Source organism: Ictidomys tridecemlineatus, chromosome 1, assembly GCF_052094955.1.
Source record: "Ictidomys tridecemlineatus isolate mIctTri1 chromosome 1, mIctTri1.hap1, whole genome shotgun sequence".
NCBI classification, from domain to species: Eukaryota; Metazoa; Chordata; class Mammalia; order Rodentia; family Sciuridae; genus Ictidomys; species Ictidomys tridecemlineatus.
In genome coordinates this window covers 24,120,098-24,142,914 of record NC_135477.1, presented here as the reverse complement: position 1 = coordinate 24,142,914, position 22,817 = coordinate 24,120,098, and the positions used below count along the sequence as shown (strand labels likewise).

The 22,817-nt window shown below is 41.2% G+C and overlaps 2 protein-coding genes across 2 annotated transcripts in view; one reads left to right on the top strand and one right to left on the bottom strand.

Moving 5' to 3' along the window:
• Nt5c2 (5'-nucleotidase, cytosolic II) overlaps positions 1-4,808 on the bottom strand; it is a 133,858-nt gene extending 129,050 nt beyond the window's left edge. The window contains exon 1 of the mRNA XM_078016220.1: positions 4,680-4,808. The gene's annotated coding sequence lies outside the window, so the exon portion shown is untranslated. The remainder of the gene's footprint in view (positions 1-4,679) is intronic.
• On the top strand, positions 4,738-17,505 carry Ina (internexin neuronal intermediate filament protein alpha). Its single transcript, XM_005333608.5, has 3 exons — positions 4,738-5,802; positions 12,497-12,621; positions 15,043-17,505. The coding sequence occupies exons 1-3, from the start codon at positions 4,738-4,740 to the stop codon at positions 15,350-15,352; spliced, it is 1,500 nt and encodes a 499-aa protein (XP_005333665.1). The 3' UTR covers positions 15,353-17,505.
• Positions 17,506-22,817: the final 5,312 nt, after the last annotated feature.

Sequence of the window (22,817 nt, the reverse complement as noted above, 5' to 3'; positions counted from 1 at the left end):
TGTGGGCAGAAGGAGGACAGTTCAAGGGTGAGATGGTTACTTTCCACTGGCAGCACCAGAGAAGGGTACATGGAAGAGACAGCACTGGAACCTTAAGAATTTCAACAGCTGAAGTAGGGCAGGGGAGGAAATTCAAGGAATAGAGAATTGTACAGGCAGAGGAACAAAATGGGACATAAAAACAAAATCAAAGAAGTGGAAGGAGATTCTCAAGGGAGATTACAAGTTCACTTTAATATATTTCTTTTTACACAGACAAATATATATGTGTATGTATGTATATAAATGTGCATGTGTGTATATATGTGTGTGTGTGTATGTGTGTATGTGTGGGACAACAAACATACCACTGTACCCTACTTAAGTTCACTTTTATTTATTTTTTCCTTAAGTTCACTTTTAGAAATACAGTAATGCCAAGCAATCACAGGAGATACAAAGAGGCAGTTTTAGGTAGGTCTGGATTTGGAATTAGGAATTAGAGATTTGGGACTCATCAACATAGGTCATTCTTTTTGTTATATGCCTCACGATAACTTGTGTCACAATTACAATTACGTAATTAATTGTTTAATCTCTGTCTTCCTGCTAGAATGCCAGACCCATGGAAGCAAAGGCAACATCTGCCTTTTTTTTTTTTTACTATTTTTTTAGTTGTAGATGGACACAATGCCTTTATTTTATTTTTATGTGGTTCTGAGGATGAAACCCAGTGCCCTCCACATGCAAGGAGAGCACTCTACTACTGAGCTACAACCCCAGCCCCACATCTGCCTTTTATACCTAGCATTTACCCTAGCACTTGGTCTACAATAAACATTCAGTAACTGTTGAATAAATGGATCAAAGAAGTTGATGCTTCTGATGACCACCATTTATTGAATATACACACAGAAGGCCTTATGATATCCACTTTGGATACATAATCTTATTGAAACCTCATAGTAATCTCATGAGAGGTAGGTCAAAGGCTCTGAAACCTAGATTTTAGAATGGGTGTAGTAGAAGGCCTAAGAATCTGAGTTTAAGTTCTCAGGTAATTCTAATGATCAGCCAGGTTTGAAGACCACTCAGGTGGACAGTATTTTTTGTTGTTGTTTTGTTTTCTTGGTACCAGGGATTGAACCCAAGGACACTTAACTACTGAGCCACATCCTCATCCCTTTTGATTTTGAGACAGGGTCTTCCTAAGTTGCTTACATCCTTGTTAAGCTACTGAAGCTGGCTTTGAACCTGCAATCCTCCTGCCTCAGCCTCTTGAGCCATTGGGATAGGTGGACAGTTTTATAACAATTTTACAGATGAACAGGCTAAAGTTCATCCAATAATAGTAATGTGTTCAAGGTTACATGGCTAGGTATAATCATTATTCAAAACTACATCTTGCAGGGAAACGACTTTATCAAAAGTCTCTCTGCCTCTGGGAGATCTAATATCTAAAAAGCAAAGTTCATGGAAAGAAAAGCAGAGAACCAAGAACAGAGTCCTTGAAGCCAAGGAGAATGATTAGCACTGCCAAATGCCACAGAGGGACTGTGGAGGATGTGGCATGAGGGAGAACTGGGGACAATTGACCAATGTGTCTTCAGGCCTGAGTGTGACACCAGAGGAAAGAGAAGACACTGTCCTGGCATGGCCAGGGGACTCCCTCAGGAAACCTGGCCAGCTGGAAGGAGTTATGGCTTGAGATTCAGCCAAAATCCTTCGTAGGATAGCTTTGTGTTAAGATTATTAAAGTCAAACAATTGGGTCTTTGAGTGGGATGCTAAGAAAGGGGAGAAAAGCTCAAGTAAGCTGTTGAGAAAATGCAGCCCACCGTAGACTTCCCAGGGCCACTGCCACTTCATTAGATTATTTAGGCCTTTTGCTTTTCTTTCTTCTCCTCTGTATATGCTTTGTCTTGTGCAGAGGAGTTACAGCTTTTATTAGAGAATGGAAAGGAAAAGAAAGATGGAATTCCAACCAGGATATGTTAATGGCTTTTGGTAGTCCTGAATAACATTATTGAAATGAGATTGGAACCATGGCCCAGAAGAAAGACCTCCTAATTATCTGTGTTGTTTCCATTTGCCCTACTCATGCAGGCTGATGACACCACACACAGTCAATGTTGGCTGTATGCTGTCTCACAAGGGGCAACCTGGAGGCCTGTGCAAGGTGTAATGGATAGTTTCTTGTAATCTTCTCACCACACCTGACTCAGAATCAGTGGTGGACATGAAGAAGTATCCTTTAACTAGAAAGAAGACAATGATAAGAATAATTATTTATATATATACAGCCTACAAAATATGTTTGAGTACATCAACTCAGTCTTTCATGACCCTGGGAGATGAGTGTTGTTATCCCCACATACTTAATAAGGACAGAAGTCACAATTCATACCCACCACCTCTGAGTCCAATGTTCTTTCTTTTTTTTTTTTTTTGAATTTTTTTCTTAATATTTATTTTTTAGTTCTCGGCGGACACAACATCTTTGTTGGTATGTGGTGCTGAGGATCGAACCCGGGCCGCATGCATGCCAGGTGAGCGCAATACCGCTTGAGCCACATCCCCAGCCCCCAATGTTCTTTCAATTACAAACCAGCTTGCTAATTTGTTATGGGCCAAAATTCTCTTGGCCCTATTTTGGCTGCAAAGAAATTAGTGAGACTTCAAGATTCTCATTGCACTAAGAATTATGTGGTGAGGAAAGAAGGCAAACGCATTTTGTTTGTCTTTGCTGGTGGCCTTGGGCAGAGTACTGCACCCGAGCTTCAGTGTCTTCCTTGTAAAACAGAGGTGAGGGCCACCTTGAAGAATAAGGCAAAACAAACCACAATTGCTGGCACAATGGTTGGCAGGCAGTAATAATTCAGTAATGTTATCACTCTTTCATACTTCACCCCACTCCCAGGTCTTTCTGAGCCCAAAGACCTCAGAATTGAGTCTCTTTTGCTCAGGTCTTCATTGAGTGATGAGGACATAGAAGGACAGATTGTATCAGGGCCTTAAGATCTTCTAAATCAGCCGGGCATGGTGGCACATGCCTGTAATCCCAGCAGCTCGGGACTTAGTGGCACTAAGCAACTCAGTGAGCCCCTGTCTCTAAATAAAATACAAAATAGAGCTCAAAATGTGGCTCAGTTGTTGAGTTCCCTTGAGCTTAATTCCTGGTACCAAAAGAAAAAAAAATCTTCTACATCAAACACAAAGCCAAGACATATTCTCCAAAGTCCCCATAAGATTAATTTTCCCCCTTTGGTGGATTATCCAGGTAATACCGCCCCCCCCCCAATTTACCTGTAGTTCTAAGTACAAGATCTTTCAAGATCAAAAAAGGCCCTAAGTCTGGTATTCTGGAATATAACTGAAAAGGTCTTCCTTCTGTGTCTCCAAAGCCACATCCACACCCAACATGATATAATTATAAACTTGAAGGAGAGTACTGATAACCTAGCCTTCTTCTTTCCAGGTCCCATTCTTTGAGTTCCCTTACTGTGTGGCAAAGAAGGCCAGCTCAATCACCTACACTGTTCCCCAATCTGGGAATTTAATCTCTCTGTAGGCAACTCATTTGTCCAAAGAGATCTCCCAGGAAATGTCTCTCCAAAGCCCATGAGGACCTAATTTACATAAACTGGAATTTCAAATGCCTACAGGTTCAGACAGATAAAGTAATGAATTAAGAAAGTGGGTATGATTCGGTGGAGAGTGTGGTAGTGGGGGCATGATAAACAGAACACACTAACACAAATAGCAAGGGTGCCTCACATCCACCCACAGCAGCCATTCCAGCTCTTCCGATTTTCAAAAGAGCACTCGCCTAGTACCTGCTGGGCCCTGGGTTCGATCCTCAGCACCACATTAAAATGAATGATTAGAATAAAGGTATTGTGTCAACTACAACTAAAAAATAAATATTTTTAAAAAACATATAATAACTTGTAAAACAAAAAACAAGTCTGCTGTCCCTTTTCACCAGCCTGTGGTCCAGTTCTGTGTTAGAGCCCTACCAAAGAAGCCCAGTAATTCCCAGCGCTTTCTTCTTTTCCAGGCCTGGCCCCTTTCTGGCTCTACCTCCTCTTCTCTCCAATCTCTGAAACTTGGGCTCACGTTCTTTACCGATCTGCTCTCCCTTCCCCATCTTCCCCCTGGAAGCTGAAGAGCTGAAGAGCTGAAGGCCCATCTTTTTCCCCTGGAAGCTCTAAGACACCTGAGAGGGGACAACGCCTCATCCTTCAGGCTCCCACTCTTACTGGAGAAAAAAAGATTTCATCCATAGGAACTCAGGGGTAGATATAGATATGGGGGACACCTCTCAGAAAATCTACTCTCCCAGTTGGTTAAAAGGTGAAGAGAAGCCTGGGTTTGGAAAAGTGACAGAGCTGTGTGGTTTCTGGCTGAGAAAACCGGGTCCTTTGGCCACTCTTGGCTCCAGGCACTTCAAAAGCACTTCTCGCTGAGAGGCGCGGAAATCTTAAGGCAGCTCCTACGCAGAAGACCCAGCCTGGGCATCCAAGGTTGCTCGCGCGCGCAGCTGCGGTAGTCACTGCGCTTCCCCGCCCCCGCTCCCGGATGCCCCCCTTCCCCCTCCAGGCCCGACCCGAAGCAGGAGCTCCGCCCCCAACGCGTTGTCCCAGCCCCCGCGCCTTAAAACCCGGTGCACACCGCCCCGCCGCGCCCAGCCTGCCGCACCTCTAGCGTCCTCAGTAGCTCCAGCTGCAGCCGCTCTCCAGGCCTTGATCCTGGCACCATGAGCTTCGGTTCGGAGCATTACCTGTGCTCCGCCTCCTCCTACCGCAAGGTGTTCGGGGACAGCTCTCGCCTGTCTGGGCGTCTCTCTGGAACAGGCGGCGCGGGCAGCTTCCGCTCGCAATCACTGTCCCGCTGCAATGTGGCCTCCTCGGCCGCCTGCTCCTCGGCCTCGTCTCTTGGCTTGGGCCTGGCCTACCGCCGGCTGCCGGCGTCCGACGGGCTGGACTTAAGCCAGGCGGCAGCGCGCACCAACGAGTACAAGATCATCCGCACCAACGAGAAGGAGCAGCTGCAGGGCCTCAACGACCGCTTCGCGGTGTTCATCGAGAAGGTGCACCAGCTGGAGACACAGAACCGCGCACTGGAGGCCGAGTTGGCTGCGCTGCGGCAACGCCACGCCGAGCCGTCGCGCGTGGGAGAGCTCTTCCAGCGCGAGCTGCGCGACCTGCGCGCGCAGCTGGAGGAGGCAAGCTCGGCGCGCGCGCAGGCCCTGCTGGAGCGCGACGGCCTGGCCGAAGAGGTGCAGCGGTTGCGGGCGCGCTGCGAAGAGGAGAGCCGCGGGCGCGAAGGCGCCGAACGCGCCCTGAAGGCACAGCAGCGCGACGTGGACGGCGCCACTCTGGCCCGCCTGGACTTGGAAAAGAAGGTGGAGTCGCTTCTGGACGAGCTGGCCTTCGTGCGCCAGGTGCACGATGAAGAGGTAGCTGAACTGCTAGCCACGCTGCAGGCATCGTCGCAGGCCGCGGCTGAGGTGGACGTGGCTGTGGCCAAACCAGATCTGAGTTCAGCGCTGAGGGAGATTCGCGCCCAATATGAATCCCTGGCCGCTAAGAACCTGCAGTCAGCCGAGGAGTGGTACAAGTCCAAGTTCGCCAACCTGAACGAGCAGGCGGCGCGCAGCACCGAAGCCATTCGAGCCAGTCGCGAGGAGATCCACGAGTATCGGCGCCAGCTACAGGCACGCACCATCGAGATCGAGGGCCTGCGCGGGGCCAATGAATCCTTGGAGAGGCAGATCCTGGAGTTGGAGGAGCGGCACAGTGCGGAGGTGGCCGGCTACCAGGTAAGCGTCGGAGCTCTGCAGAGGGAGAGAAAACCTGTCCTCTCCCGTGCATACCTGCACTTCCCGTAAAATGGGGGCCATAGTAAACAAGGGAGTGTAAGGAAGTGGAGAGAAGAGCCTCAACTGGAGGCCCTGTCAAACAAAAAGCTCCACTGTCAACTGTTAAGTAGCTCTCTTCCCAGCCCCTCAATTATGTTCCCTGTCCCGGCCCTTCTAACAAAGAAGCCCTTAAACTTCTTTGGAGTTCGAAAAATCCAACCATGCCTTTCCGTCAGCAAGTGGACACATACATACTGGCGACCTGGAGGACAGTCTCCTTTCCAGAGTAGAAGAGAGGCAGGCCACAGTTTCTCCATGGGCCCGACTGTGCCTCAGCTTCTTTTATTGTTTGTTTAATTCTTTTATTCTTTTTGTGTGCTTCAGTTAGTGTTGGCAACTGGGAAGGGACCCATCCCATTTTCATGACTCTTGCCCTCAAAGGAGTACGGATTGGGGACGGAGGAACTGGATTGTGATTGAGCTAGTAACCCCGCTCTACCCTTCCCCCACACCCCCGCCCCACTGTTTTGAGTCGACCTATTGATGACATTCGCTACCTAAAGAAAGCTTTACACCACTTAGCAGACGAAAAAAAAAAGGCTAGGGCGCTGTCCATGGTGCTGATCTCGTGTTCCTCCCATCTTAGAAACAATGTCTCTCCTATCTCGTGTCCCAGTTATGAATCTCTAGGCAATTAACTGCTTTGATTTCTTTTTCTTTCTTTCTTTTTTTTCTTTTTCAATACCAACACACCAGTCTTGGTTATCTGCAATCAAAGGTCACCTCGTGGACAACATAAATTTTTACTTTCATGGATGGCTAGGCACTTAAAAATAATCTCCTCAGTAGCTGTGAGGTCCCACTTAAAAATTATCATTACCTTAACAGTTTTGCGTCTAAACCACAGAGATGGTTTCTTTGTTATAGGCGACATTTTTTTTTTCATCTCCTGCCCTATAAGCGCTTGTGAAGGTATTGATTGGCTCTTTCCTTCCAACAAAGACCACTGCATCTTCAGTTTTACTACACAGGACCTTCTAGGTTTATGGCTACAAAGAGCATAGGCAGGATGCAGGGCAAATGAAAAATATAGAAAAGAACAAAATAGTGTGGTTCATTCTCAAGGTACAATGAAGAGTTCTTGGAATAGAATGTCCACAATTTGGAAACTTGAAATAATCTAGTTAGAATACATTACATTTGATAAGATTAATAGGGTTTGGGAACATTAATAAAGTAGAACTGAGAAAAAGCATGATATCCTAAAAGTACTATTTTTAGTAAGAAGTTAAAGAATTATTGATGTACAGGTAGTTGCTATTCATTACAAAGAACTCCTTTTGATAAAAGAAGAAAGCCAGCCTGGACTGTTTGGTTAGCTTCGTATTATAGTATTACTCAAATAAATACTTAAATTCTGTTTCAAAATGTGTAACGTGAACTTTTCACTATGTGTCCCCCACCTACACCCCCCCCCCGCCGCCATGATGTGAATTAATCAGACTCATGTAAGACTTCATGTTTTCTTCCAGAAGCCTCAAAGGTTAAACTAGGTGGTCTTCTGGAAAGAGTGCCCACTATTTGTACAAAAAGGCTAACAGCCCAAACTGTCAGCTGACTTAGGCTTTGCCAGGTACTCTGTTTGCTTGCTTTAGCCTCTACATTCAGGAGGCAGTGCTAGTGTTTTCTGGCTTATTTGCTCTAAAAGGCTTTCCATGTTAGACAATAGTAGGATCATCCGACCTAGTGTGCAAGAAATAAAAAATAACAGAAATTGCAGCATCTGCAGCTCTGCAGTGCTGTTCCTGACAGCTGTAGTCTTCAGAGACTCAGTGGACCCACCCCTAGGTGTGGAAGAGGAGTTCAGACAACAGAGAGCTATTTCCTACCCTTTGAGATTTAAGGTTGGGGTGGGGCTCACAGTTTAATCTACATATCCAGAAGTCCTAAAGCTTCTGACTGTTCTCTCCATCTGTCTTAGTACTGACCAAGGTGAAAAGCCTCCCTCTTCCTTAGTAAGATCCAGCCATTGTTTTCCTACCCTCTCACCCCACCCCACCCCACCCCCTTTCACTGCAGTAATGAGAAGCTGTTCTCTTCTGCTGCAGATATTGGTAGTAGACCCACTTTCCTTTGCAAGCTTGGTAACCCTCTCAGGGACACAGGAAGGCCCCATTAAAGTCAAGCTTTCTTTGCCCCAAAGAGCTGATAGCCTATTTGAGGAGAGAAAACTTATTACACTTTTGAAAGGGTAAAAAATGATTCAAGGTGACAAAATAAGTACTCAATAGTGGATGAGAGTCTGAACCAGGCAGAAGAGATTAGAAAAAGCTAGGGCCATTGTCTTCAAAAGCCAAATGCAGCCACCCTTTGCATGGAAAGTGTAAGGCCTGTTCATTTTTGACAGGGTAATTTTGATCCCTGCATGGTTGCTTCACTACCATTAAAGTCCCAGTTGTGCTAAAGATGTGTAAAAACACTCCTAGAGGGTACTCAGGGTCCCAGACCTGAACTATGGCCAGTCTTAGAAAGCCAAAGCTTTCCTTGAAAGACCTTGTTGAACAATCAGGATCACTGCTGGTTAATGCTCTCCAGGGAGAACAGCCAAGTCTGCTTTCTTCTCTCCAATATGAGATTGGAGTATAGCCTAATTAAATAGCAGGAAGGGTCTGGCCCCAGGGAGATGGAGGTGACAGTGGCTGCATATAAATCTATAGTTTGATAGATCTATTTCTTAAATTGGAATTCAAGGGAAAAGAAAGGTATATTTGGTCTTTTTAAAAAGCTGTTTCACTGTTACTGTCATCTTACCACCATGATATCTCCTTTACAAAAATATTTAAACCAGTAGTTCCTAAATCTAGTGACTCACCAAGGTCAAGTAGGAGCTTTAAAAAAAGCTGTAATTTCTGTTGTTTTTTGCACAGGATGTCTAGATGACCCTACTATTGTCTAACACAGAAAGCCTTTTAGAAAGATCCTTGGGCCCACTCCCAAACATATGGAGTCAGTGGGTCCAGAAATAAACATTTTCACTAAAAGGGCTGCATCCTTTACTGAAAGGATTGGTCCTCAAGCTAATTTTGGAGTGCACTCACCAAAACCACATATTCCATTAAATTAATTTAAAGAGATTACTTATAATATAGGATTTTAAAATGTGGTAGAAGAAAGAAAAAGAGAAAGATGTGGCTGAAGCAAAGAGTGAGAATAAGGAATGACAGTACATCATGGGTGGACCACATTTAAAATTCCTCTCTTACCATCTAAATTGATTATGCAGAACAATAACTCTGGATGATCCGTTTCAATCAGACTGTGCTGCATTCACTACTAATCATCTGGCTGAGGGGCCCCCAAAAGTGATGAAATCCACTGCACTGTCTCTCTTCACTGCAGATGCTAGTGTGGCTCATTCTTTTTCCTCCTCCAATCTGCATCCTTCCAGCCTTGGGCCAGATGCTCTTCAGTTGTCTAAGCTACTCTGGAAAGAGACCTCAGCTGGAATAGGGTGTGCCTCTGGGTCCCTCGGGCTAAGCCAGCAGCAGCTGCGTGGTTGGGGGAGGGGGCAGACTGCAGCACTGCTCAGATTTCGAGCTGGAGGCCATCTTGGCAGGGCTTTTGAAGGGCAATGCAAGACACAGGCTGGTGTGGGGAGGAGAGTGCAAACAAAGGGGGCTACACGTTCATGAGCCATTAATGGTCAGCAGTTAGCCTCTTCATGAAGAAGCCAACTTGTGCTTTTTGTCCATTCTGATCCACAAAATAGATGTGTGAAATGTATAACATAAAACTTCCTGAAATCTCGGGGTTGGGGTTGTGGCTCAGTGGTAGAGTGCTCACCTAGCATGCGTGAGGCACAGGGTTCCTCAGCACCATATAAATATAAAATAAAGATATTGTATCCACCTAAAACTAATAAATAAATATTTTTTTAAAAATTCCAGAAATCTCATCCATCTAGAACTTAGCTCCCCAGCAATCTTTCATTGAGAAAACACAACTATTTAACAATTTTTTTTAAAAAAAGACCTCATTAACCTGATAAGACAAAATAGCATCTCCACATCACATTTTATGAAACTGACTTCTTTGATACCCTCAGCCTAATCATTCTTTATGTGATTCTAAAATGCTTTTGTATTTGGGTTTCAAACCTGCAGCAGGATAGAGAAGGGTGACCACTGTTGTTAGGCATTGTCAAAAATGAGTAGCCAGCAGATCAGGGTGTCTTTGAGGACAAAGAAAACCAATAAGCAGCAACTTGAGTTCAAATACTTATCTTTGGGGTTGTTTAGGGTATAAATAGCTTGAGATACCTAAACGACATTATAGAATTATAGAAAAATGATTGTTTTCATGATGCTTAATTGCCAAGAAGGTTGCATTATGTTTACTATCTTATTTGTGAGTAGTATAAGCCACTTTAGAAAGGTTTCAATTGAAAATTGTTATTTTTTTTAAAAAAACTTGATGCTTTAAGAGATATGCAACCACTCTCCAAAAGTACAGTTTGTTATACATTAATATTGTATACTATTATATTCATTTCTTCATTACCTAAGAGGTTGTAGGGACAGATCATGATAATTTGTCCATATCATCAAAAGAGTAAAGTCACATGATGTGTTATTAACAATAACAAAAATCACTAGCATTGACTATTATGTGCCATGCTATTCTAATGAGTATTATCTAACTTAACAAGTAATAGACTCCTCATGTATTAATGTAAGATGGATTAAACTAGAATCTTGACTCTTGGAACAACTTGGAAAAGAGTAAACACTGTAATTTTCCCTATTTAAAAAAAATTCATAATTTGCCAAGTGCAGAAATGGAAGGTTAGAAGAAACTAAAATGTAGAAAACTAACACTGAATGTTAGTGCCAGGGCAAACATGTAGGCCAAAGATCCCACTGAAATCTTCCTCTCTTCCTCATAATGCATTTCTCTTGCTCTTTTGCATAATAAAAATGTCCTCATTCCTCCCCCTTCTCCTTTTTTCCTCGCCCTAGACTTCTTTCTCCATTGTTATAGTAATAGCAATTCTTACTCCTAATGCATCACTAGCAGACTTGCTTGCATCGTTGACCAGTGTTATCTGAATTTCCCCCACTGCTTATTTATCATTCTTTGTTCTATACCCATCAGTCAGTTGAGATTCTCTTTTGCAGTATACCTGTTAATAGTTATATAACATGTGGGTAGCATGGATTTTTAACTCTTTTTACAAATTCTCTTGGTTTGGAAGTTTGTACCCCCTGATGGATCAGACCTGCCCTTCATCATCCACTTCAATACTGGCTTTCTTGAAGTTTCTGACTTGTTTAGCTGCATCCCTATTTCATAAAAATAACTCTGTTATTTTTATAAAATAAAATCACTGTGTTTTTCCTGTCAACAGAGTTGGAGCTGAATTAATGGCCTATTTGATCACATCTTTTCAGGTCTTAAGAAAAGAAGTAATGGGGTTGGCAAGTGGCAGAGCACTTGCCTAACATGTGTGAGGAACTGGGTTCGATCCTCAGTACTGCGTAAAAATAAACATAAAATAAAGGCATTCTGTTCATCTACAACTACAGAATTTTTTTTAAAGTACTTACATAGCATCATTCATTCATTCATCTATCACTCATTGAGCATTTACATTGTATTTATGCCAGGATCTGAGTTTCTAGGGGTGAACTAGACAGAAAGGATCCCAGTCACCATGTTAATTTCATTTTTGGTTGTCACAACTGGGATAGAGGGTGTGTGCCTCTGACATCTAATAGTAGAACCACTGATGTTGGTTAACAAGATAATTTCCTGTAAGAAGCTTTCAAGTTTTTTCTAATTTGTCCTCCTTTTGAAGGTACATATTTGTAATTTGCCCATAGTTTCTGCATGGCCTAGGAGCTACCCTGGCTGGAGGTCAAATAATGTGCTGGATTGGTAAAGGGAGGGTACTTAAATTGAATGCAAAGGAAGAACTATCTAAGGAGATAAACTTTGAGCTGAATCTTACATAAGATATTGGTAAAGATCCAACATATGGCTCTCTAGGCAGAAGAAATTGCAGGCCTAAAGGGCCTGAAACAGCAATGAACTTGGTGTGTTCAATGAACAAAAGAAAAGCCAGGGAGCAAAAGGAAGAATGATCTCATGCTGAGGAGCTTTCAGTAGTCATTGAGTAGCAGACTTCCAGGAAACCATCAAGACAAGCAAAGGCATGGAGTGGTAGCAGAGAAGGAGGGCTATTCTCTCTGTGCTTTACACAGTTGGAATGTCCTGAATCTAAACTCCTAACCTGATGCTTCATGTTTTGAAAAGGAAATGAATAGTGGAGTTACTCAGCACCAGTACAACAAGCAATGGAGGGATGATAAATATTTTTTTAAAAAAATTATTTCAGTGTCCCCTGCGTACCATGTGCCTCAGGGTAGAAGTTCCTAAACCTCACTATGCATCTGAATCTCTTGGAAGCCTCTATGAAAAAATGCAAATGCTTGAGTCCCACCCCACAATAAATGAGTCAGAATCTGAGCTGAGAGACACATCTGTATGTGAGTATTTTATACGTGTAGTGGGGGTGGAGAATCCTTTGCCTTCAGGAAATTTCAATGAATTTCAGCAACTGTGCCTTAAATATTTTGGATATGTTACTTTTCAGGATAGCATTGGACAGCTGGAGAATGATCTGAGGAATACCAAGAGTGAGATGGCACGCCACCTTCGGGAATACCAGGACTTGCTCAATGTCAAAATGGCCCTTGACATTGAGATAGCAGCTTACAGGTACTTCAGGGGGCATGCTTACCCAAGCGAAGCGCATACTTACCTGGGGGCAATGCTACTCAAATAAGTGGTTCTAGTCTCTGTGGTTTCTGATCAGCGGAGGAGGATGAAAAGGGACATCAGTGGCTTCTTCCAGGCAAACTAAGCTCCTTGTCCCTCTACCTGGATGTATAGCCCAGCTTTACCTTACCAGTCTTAGAATATTTTTCATACCTCTGCCAAGGGTTTAAGGGGATAATGGAGGTATACAGAAATAAAAATCCATCAGATTCTAAATTTAAAAATAGAATTTACATACACAGAAAGCCCTAAAAGGCAACGTTTCCTCCCTGTATTCCTATTCAAGTGAACATTACCTTTAAAAAAAAAAAAAAAAAAGAATGTAATTATAAGCCAAGCATGGTGATGGGCATGGTGGGATTATACATGTAATCCAGGTTGCCTGGGAGGCTAAGGCAAGAGGATCACAAGTTTGAGGTATGCTGGGGATATGCTCAGTAGTAGTGGATTTGTCTAACATGTAGAAGGCCGTAAGTTAATCCTTAATACAGCCCAAAAAAAAAAAGAGTAATTGCAAGTGCCATTTTCAGAATGACTACCATGTGCCTGGCACTATATTGATACCTCATAAAATTTTCCTAGGTATCAAGGCAACCATATACTGTGTGACTTGCTCAAAGCCATGGCTTTGGTAAATGGCACAGCTGACCTCAGATCTGTCTGGACATTTTTCTCTTTTTCTTACACTGTATTCTACTTCAAAATAAAGCTCCAAGAGTATTGGATAGCATCTTGTGTTTCTGGTTTTCAGGGAAGCAAGGTATTGGGATCTCTCCCTTTTTTTTTTTTTTTCCCCTCCAGTACTGGGGATTGAACCCAAAGGCACTTTACCACTGAGCCCCATTCCCCAATCCTTTTATTTTGAGATGGGGTCTTGCTATTGTTTAGGGCCTCACTAAGTTGCTGAAGCTGGCTTTGAACTTGTGATCCTCCTGCCTCAGCCTCCTGAGCTATTGAGATTACAGGTATACACAGCTGCACCCAGCAGGGCCTCTCTTTAATGGTGCTGTTCATGCCACACTGAAAAAAATTTTGGTGTCTGAATAATGTCATTTATTTTGTTATTATTGCTGGTCCCATTCCCTTTGTACTTTTTTTTTTTTTTTTTTTTTTTTTTTTTTGTATTTCTGATTTTGAGATGGGGGTCTCACTATGTTTCTGAGGTTGACCTTGAGTTCCTGGGCTAAAGCAATTCTTTCTACATATCTGGGACTATCACTTTGTACCTTTATGAATTAAGAAAGTATAGATGTCAAGTTCAGGCTGAATTAGGCAGTTCTCCTCCTTCCTTTGTGGACTTCTCACCTCCTTATCTGTTGCAGTAAAAGTGTTAAACTAGGAAAATTACTTCTCTAAAGCTTTGAAGACTCTAATTGCTTAAAAAAAAAAAAATGGATGTGAGGTGGCCAAGGTGGGTTGTAAGTTCTCCTTCAGGAACATATTTACAAATAGGATAGGTTCCCTTTTTTTCTTAGTATTGAGGATTGAATTGAACCCACGGGTGCTTAACCACTGAGCCATATCCCCAGCCCTATTTTGTATTTTATTTGGAGACAGGGTCTCTCTGAGTTGCCTAGGGCCTCAGTAAGTTGCTGAGGCTGGCTTTGAACTTTTTTTTTCTTTTTTTTTTTTTTTTTAAGAGAGAGTGAGAGAGGAGAGAGAGAAAGAGAAAGAATTTTCAATATTTATTTTTTAGTTCTCGGCGGACACAACATCTTTGTTGGTATGTGGTGCTGAGGATCGAACCCGGGCCGCACGCATGCCAGGCGAGCGCGCTACCGCTTGAGCCACATCCCCAGCCCTAGCTTTGAACTTTTGATCCTCCTGCCTCAGTCTCCTGAGCTACTGAGATTATAGGCATGCCTAGCTGATAGGTTTCCTTTTGACAAGGTTTTATTTTGTTATTTATTTATTTTTTTAATATTTATTTTCTAGTTGTAGTTGGACACAATCTTTAATTAATTAATTAATTTTAAATATATATCTTAGGTGTAGATGGACACAACACAATGCCTTTAATTTATTTATTTTTATGTGGTGCTGAGGATCGAACCCAGGGCCTCGCCCGTGCTAGGGGAGTGCTGTACCGCTGCACCACAACCCCAACCCCTTGATGATGTTTTAAACACAGCTAATGCTAAGATGTTCATGTATACGTGTATGTGTATGTACAAATGCTATGTACAAATCTCCAACTCTTTGAGCCTTGAAATACAATATTATTGGTCTCAGTCCCATGAAGAAATTGCGAAATTGCAATGTCCTTTAAAGTCTCTCTAAAGTAAATAGGACTGGAAATTTGATTTCATTAAAAAAAAAAATGCAAGTTCATTTCTGAGAGTTTTTTTCTTGGATTTACAGGAAACTGCTGGAAGGTGAAGAGACAAGATTTAGCTCCAGTGGATTGAGTGTTTCAGGGCTGAATCCACCTCCCAATCCAAGTTATCTGCTTCCTCCTAGAATTCTCAGTTCTACAACCTCCAAAGTCTCATCCACTGGGCTGTCACTTAAGAAAGAGGAAGAGGAGGAGGAGGCTTCTAAGGTTGCCTCTAAGAAAACCTCCCAGATAGGAGAAAGTTTTGAAGAAATATTGGAGGAAACAGTAATATCTACTAAGAAAATGGAGAAGTCAAATATAGAAGAAAGCACCATTTCAAGCCAAAACATATAATTTTGTTGCTTAAAAAAAGTTAATGCTTAAGAGGGAATAATATCTATTTGACTTGTTAAACAGCGTATACCTGAACCGTAACTCCTGTCACCACTACATAATGTCTTCAAGGCTTCAATCCTATTTAGTGTTGAATACTTTCTCTAATAGGAAAACTAGCCCTTAGATTGGAGTAAACTGCAGTCCTGGAGCAATCACAAGGAATTATCTAAGAATACAGCTTTCTCACCTAAAGCTCAGGCTTCACAGTGATAGATGATTCAGGTGCAGAGGAAGTACAAACTAAGGTGCTAAATCTGTGATCATCATCATTTGCTGTGAGCTGAAAGCAAACCCCATATATATTTACTATACCCAGCCAGTAAGCCAGTACCCAGCTATATAATCTTACTCTAGGTTCCTAAAACATAAGATCACTGCCAAATGGTGGTGCATATCACTGCATAAACCAATGGTCCACACCCAATTCCACTCTGATAGAACTAAGTCACAAATGATAGGTATTTAATGGACACTTTCTTCCCTACTCCCTTCAATTCCACATATCCTTTTCTTCCATCTATGAAAAAAAAAATGTCTAGTGTAGTATGTTTCCCTTTTGAATACATTTAGGTTTTTCTCAAAAGAACTTACCCCTTTAGGTCTCTTTTGCTCAATGGATAAAATTAGATGCATGTCAACCATTTCTGTGATTTGTGTAATAACTTACCCTTGCCCATTTCATGTACTTTCTGTAGGTTAAAAAAAAATGGCAGTGATGAATTTTAATGGTTCCCCCCAACAAGCAAAATAATGGAAATAATCTCTAGATGTTAGACTTTGAACTTATTCAAATCCATTTAATTAGGGGAAAAAAAAAAACCACTTTATTAAGAATGTAGCTTTCACCTTAACTTTAGAAGTACAGTAATAGTTTTCCCCAAGCTGTGATTAAGCTGACCTTAGATGTAGTAGGATGTTAGAAGAGGTGGGTATTCTAAGAATGGAAAAAGCCAAGGTCTCATCTGTGTCAAACTGTGTGGTATAGAACTAGCTAGCTTTTTTGTGCCCTTATCCTTAGAATCCATGTGTTCCCCTTCTCACTAGTCTAGGTCCTAAAGAGGCCTTGCTTTTACTCTCCTATGCCTTTTAAGAATGCTAAGTAGAGGATATTTTATCACCAGGACACAATGCTATTGCCCAAAAGTTTAAAAACAATAACAATCTCACTTCTGGTCAATCAGCATCACCAGCAAACATAAAAAAGAAATCATTCTCTTTTTTCTAAGAGTCTTCCCCCACAGTTGCCTCACTGCTGCATGGTTGGCAGGTGTCCCTTCCCTGCTGGAAAGGCAGAGACACTCAGACCCCAGAGGGGTGTGCACACCGCTTCTCACTTCCTGGACTGCAGTCTGGAGGGTCAGTTTTTCATCCACCTGACTGTGTAGCATCCGCATTGCCCTGTCTGCCACATGTGCCAAGTTTGATGCAGGACTCTGTCAGCGCTTACTTCCACAAAGCTACAGCTGCCCCTGTCCCTGTTCCACAGCTCCATTATGAGCTCTGTGGTGAAAAGGACATGATGCGTTTACTGAACTTCCTTATTCTAGCACATGCTTCAATAGTTCAAGGAACTCAAAAGACACTTTTCTTCCTATCCCTATCTTTATTCCTCACAATTGCTGTAAGACATTAGTAAAATAATAAATTTAAAAAATCACATGAATCCCACCAACACAATTTGTGTTCTGTGGTTTCTATTGTACAGAGAGAAGCACTGTTTTGGTTCAGAGGGAGGCTGGCCCTAATTTGCATCATTCAGTGAGTCTCTGATTGCCATGAACTCATTTATGAAAGAACTTAATAATAATGAGTGTTTTACAGATTTGATAAATAATTAAGGAGAACTATAGGTAACGTGAAAAATGTTTAAGATTATAAGGCAGAGAGGGGAGGGGAAGGGAAGATATCAACTGTTATTGACAACAGAACAAAGTGAGTCCAAGAGCGAGTGGGAAGCCTACTTGTAAATTAATGATCCTCAAGATGATTCAGATTCATTAGATGAGATCCTCTGTATCCTGAGACTTAGATGTGTTAAAAATAGCTAAAATTTATTCAGCATTTTCTTATTCAGACATAGTCCTAGGCAATAAACATAATTATCTATTTAAGTGTAGTATGTGTATGTTTATTTTACAAATGAACATCAGAATGCCAAGGTTAAGTCCCCTGTTTGATGTCACACAGTAAGCAGCAGAGCTGGGATTTGGACCTTGGTCATCTGATTATAAATCAGTGCTTGCTTTTCTTTCTGATGTTTTTTCTCTACATAAAACAAAGTGCCCACGTAAGGGAGTAGAATTTTTTCTTTTTATCTTTATTACCAGAAGACCTTTCTTTTCATCTTTATCTCATTTAAGCTTATGCTGCCCAGAAAATGCTTGGCAATACCAAGTTCCATAGGCAATCTGCTACAGTGCAGACTTCCTCAGCTACTGCCCTTCTGCATTGCAATGAGGTAGGAGATGCTCAAAATTAGGCTCTGGGCCCATCCAACCATGAGTCATCTCAGTTCCTGTTACCTATTAGAGTTGGTAGTTATTTCCCTATTTAAAAAAAAAATAAGGAAGGGGACTTCTTACAATTTTGCAAAAGTATTCTATGGGTTCCAACCCAAAAGTCTGGAAATGAAGTATTACAGAAAGGACACTTCAAAGGAAAGTAAGTCCTTTATTTAGAATTTATTTTACTATACTGGTTAAAGGGAGGAACAGGGACAAGATTTGAGCAATTATCTGGAAGGTAGAGTCCAAATTTAGCTCCCAAGTTACAAATAGTCATGAAAATGAACTTCTAGAACTTGCCTGTGAACTCAAACTGGAAGGCCCAGTACCACCATTCATGGCTCTAAAGGCAAACATGAAACCATTTTAAAATGTATTTTAAAATCCACTGGAGTATATGCCTGCAATCTAGCAACCTGGGAGGCTAAGACAGAAGGATTGAAAGTTCAAAGCCACCCTCAGCAATTTAGTGAGTCTCTAAGCAACTCAGTGAGACCAAGAAAGAAAGAAAAAGAAAAAAAAAAAAAAAAGAAAGAAAGAAAAGAAAAGGGCTGGGAATATGGCTCGGTGGTTAAAAGCCCTTGGGTTCCATCCCTGGTACCAAAGGGGATAAATCCACTAGAGCTGGGCACGGTGGCACATGCCTGTAATCCAAGCGACTTGGGAGGGTGAGGTGGGAGGATTGCAAGTTTGAGGCCAGGCTTAACAACATAACAATACCCTGTTTCAAAATAAAAAGGACTGGGGCTGGGGTTGTGGCTCATCGGTAGTGCACTATCATGTAAGGCCCTGGGATTGATTCTCAGCACCGCATAAAATAAGTAAACAAAATAAAGGTATTGTGTCCAACTACAACTAAAAAATAAATATTAATAAAATAAAAAAATAAAAAGGTGGGGCTGGGGCTGGGCTCAGAGGTAGAGCGCTCGCCTGGTATGTGAAAGGCACTGGGTTTGATCCTCAGCACCATGTAAAAATAAAATATAGGCATTGGGTCCATCTGCAACTAAAAAAAATTTTTTTTTTTTTAAAGAGAGAGTGAGAGACAAGAGAGAGAGAGAATTTTTAATATTTATTTTTTAGTTCTCGGCGGACATAACATCTTTGTTGGTATGTGGTGCTGAGGATCCAACCCGGGCCGCACGAATGCCAGGCAAGCGCACTACCGCTTGAGCCACATCCCCAGCCCAAAAAATTGTTTTAAAATAAATAAATAAATAAAAAGGGCTGGGAATGTGGATCAGAGTAAAGGACCCCTGGATTCAATACCTGGTACCAAATAAATAAAGGAGTAAATACTATAAAAATACACTGGAACAAAAAAAGCAGATTGGTGATTCCCAGGAATGAAGAGAGAACAATGGGGAGTGAGTAGTCCATGAGTTTGGGTTTTACTTTGGAATGAGGGAAATCTTTTGAAATTAGAGGACATGTAACTGACATAGAATGATTTACTTTAAAATGATTGATTTTTATGTGATGTAAACCTTACCTCAATTTGAAAAATCCACTGGTAGGGAATTTATGGAATAAGAAAAATGTCTTAGAAGTCTATACAGCTCCTTCTCCAGCTGAGACCATTGTTTACAGCCACCTGCGTCCATCCTAATAAGGAGGAGTCCCTTTTGGAAACATAAGCCAGATCTAATCAGAGTATTGATTTCAAAACAGATCCTGCAGAAAAAGTCAGAAGTCACCCTGGATGTAAAAGAAGAAGAAACAAAACAGGTAGAAATGTTGCTAACTTAGGAGCACTTATCACTACTCCCAGCTGTTATTTTTATTATTATGTTAGCAGACATCTCCAAGGTCTTGAAAAACATCTAAATTGCAAGAATACTTTTTCCCTTAAAATCAAATAAATTGGTGCACCCAAAAATGCACAGTAAGGTAAAATGGAAATAACTGAGAGAGGAGATCTTTGTAAGGAGTTCACATGTAAATGGTTTTTCTTTACAGAATATACAATACTGGCTTTGCAACATTTCCCAATTTAATGCACAGGTTAGATTGATATCATCATGCATTTTGCAACTTACAAATCTCCCACATGGATATGCCATTTGCAAATGGAGACTCGTATATGCTTCTGAATCCAGCTGAACAAAGAACTGTTTTTATTACATTACCATGCTCAGCTGCATCCCTTAAAGGAATAATTACTAAACAGATCAAAGGGCTCCTCTCCTCTTCTATTGATCTCCTAGATGATGATTTGATTGCCCCCATGTTTTATGATTTCACAAGCTTACTAGGTTTGAGTGGGGACCAGCTAAGATATATAAATTCTTTCTTACAACATACACACACACTCACATACACTCAGTGGGGTTATAATAAAACAGAGTGAGTCACACTGCAGATTTTTAGATTTATGTTGCTGCAATGCCTCAGTGGTTCTTTGTAGCTCAGGCTACCAAGAAAAATGAAGATTGATCATGGAGGACTCTCTAGGCTCAGTTTCTCATTGATTCATCACTATAGATACCAGATGGTTACTCTCTTCCCTGATGAGGCAAGTGGTCTCTGCTCAGTGTCTGAAACATTTCATTCTACCTCTATCACAGGCTCTCAGGACTTATAAAATGCTCAGTGGAGTGTAAGAAAATCATTTATATAAGGTTTGAAGTTTTGGAAATACAATTAATAGTGGGTTCTAGTACATTGTTGATTATTGTACAATGCAAAAAAGCATCATTTCTTATGAATGCTGTTTTTTAAAATATTTTTATTAGTTATTGTTGGATCTTTATTTGCTTATTTGTGGTGCTGAGAATTGAACCTCTCACACATGTTAGGCAAGCACTCTACCAAGACACAACCCCAACCCCCATGAGTGTTATTTTCATTCATTTGGAGATTGAACCCAGGTGTGCTTTACAACCAAGCTATGTCCCCAGTCCTTTAGATTTTTTGAGATAGGGTCTCACTAAATTGCTAAGGATGACCTTGAACTTGTGACCCTCCTGCCTCAGTTTCCCAAATTGATGGGATTATAAACATGCACCACTATGTCCACTTTTATTTTTTTTTTTTAAGTGATGGAGACTCACTATATTGCCCAGGCTGCCCCAAACTCCTGAGCTCAAGCAAACCTTCTGCTTCAGCCTCCCAAGTAGCTGGGAGTACAGGTTCTACAGGCACATACCACCAGAGGTGTTTATTAAAACAAATTAAACTCAGATTCATCTACTATGCCATTATTATGAGTAAAGGAGAGGTATGATCTCCATCTTTGATTTCCTGGCATAAGAATTCATACATGACATAATAAACTCCTGTTGTCCTTTAGAACAAAACAATCCTTTACTAAAACAGACTTTAGCTCAATAAAAGGAAATTTCTGGTGTGTAAAACTGTCTGTCCACAGAATAAACTAGTCTAAAGTACAAACAAGAGTCTAGATTAGAATTAGGGTGAAAGCAGAAGCTAGGTCCAATCTGAGTCCCTGAGATGTTAATCATCACACAGATATTAATCACCTCCTGCTTACTGAGAAATGCTAGTATTTGAAGAAGATATGTAAGAAGGAAAAGTAGATCTTGTAATATTAATGGATCAATCTTATAATATTAATGGATCACCTTATTCAATAGATAGGAACTAAGAACAAAGTAATCTTAGGTCATATTTATTTTATTTATTTTTTTTAATTTTTATTAATATTTATTTCTTAGTTCTCGACAGACACAACATCTTTGTTGGTATGTGGTGCTGGGGATCGAACCCAGGCCGCACGCATGCCAGGCGAGCACGCTACCGCCTGAGCCACATTCCCAGCCCGGTCATATTTTTTTTAATATTTATTTTTTAGTTGTAGTTGGACACAATATCTTTATTTTATTTATTTATATGTGGTACTGAGGATCAAACCCAGGGCTTCGCACATGCTAGGCGAGAGCTCTAATGCTGAGCTACAACCCCAGCCCCTTAGATCATATTTGAACTTGATAGAATCTGCCAAGTACTATTCTGAGTTTTTACATATTCACTTAGTTCTTATAACAACCTTCTGAATTAGGTGCCCCTTTAAATTTAGAGAAATTACATAACACATTCAAGATCACATAGTTAGCAAGCAGCAATGCTGGGATTCAAAGCTATGCAGTGTGTCTCCACGATTCATGTTCTTAACCATTATGCAAATATGGCCTTTATGTCTTTATGTGGGGGATGGGGAAATATGTTCCTGGCAATCTTTGTCTTCATCATCTTCTAATTTGAAATATTATTTAACTGATTTTTCTCTTGGGAAAATGTTTCTTGAGAAACATTAGAAGAAGCAGAAAATCTTTTCTCATTTCAGTGAAAATAACATCACACAAAGAATCCTTGGAAGACCATAGTCACCATCAGAACAAAATCAAAATGTAGTCAAGATAAAGCCACAATATCCATTCCATGTTAAGTAAATACTTGGCAGGCTTTCAGAAGGACAATATGGCATTTCATTTGTGAGAAGACTATTAATCTCTGTAAGTAATACAATTTAGATTTTATTATCTCAGTTTTGAAGAGAGGCCAATATCAAACTCATATACACAACATTATATTGAAAAAGGATAAAAAATGAGAAACTACACTTAAGTCATGGTCTATGAAAGAAAAAAAAAAGTGAACATCAGATCACCACCTGCTTGAAACTTCTTGACAGGAGTCTGAGGGCCTCACTATGTTGCCTAGACTTATCTTTAACTCATGGGCTCAAATGATTCTCTTGAGTCTGTTTCTGCGTAGCTGGGACTATAGGTGTGTGCCACCATACTATATCCTGGTTCCTAAATCTGGACTTCTGACATGTGATATTGCACAGTAAAGGGTTAACTCAGCAGGCTTTGATTATCACTGTGTACCCCAGATGCCAATTGGCCACAGGAGACAGTTTATGCTAAAAATCCAATTTATGGTGAATGCCTATT

Excerpts from the sequence above, each read along its gene's own strand:
- Ina (XM_005333608.5), top strand. The coding sequence starts at position 4,738 with ATGAGCTTCGGTTCGGAGCATTACCTGTGCTCCGCCTCCTCCTACCGC. Across the intron at positions 5,803-12,496 it reads CGGAGGTGGCCGGCTACCAG|GATAGCATTGGACAGCTGGA; the intron begins GTAAGCGTCGGA and ends GTTACTTTTCAG. Across the intron at positions 12,622-15,042 it reads ATTGAGATAGCAGCTTACAG|GAAACTGCTGGAAGGTGAAG; the intron begins GTACTTCAGGGG and ends TTGGATTTACAG.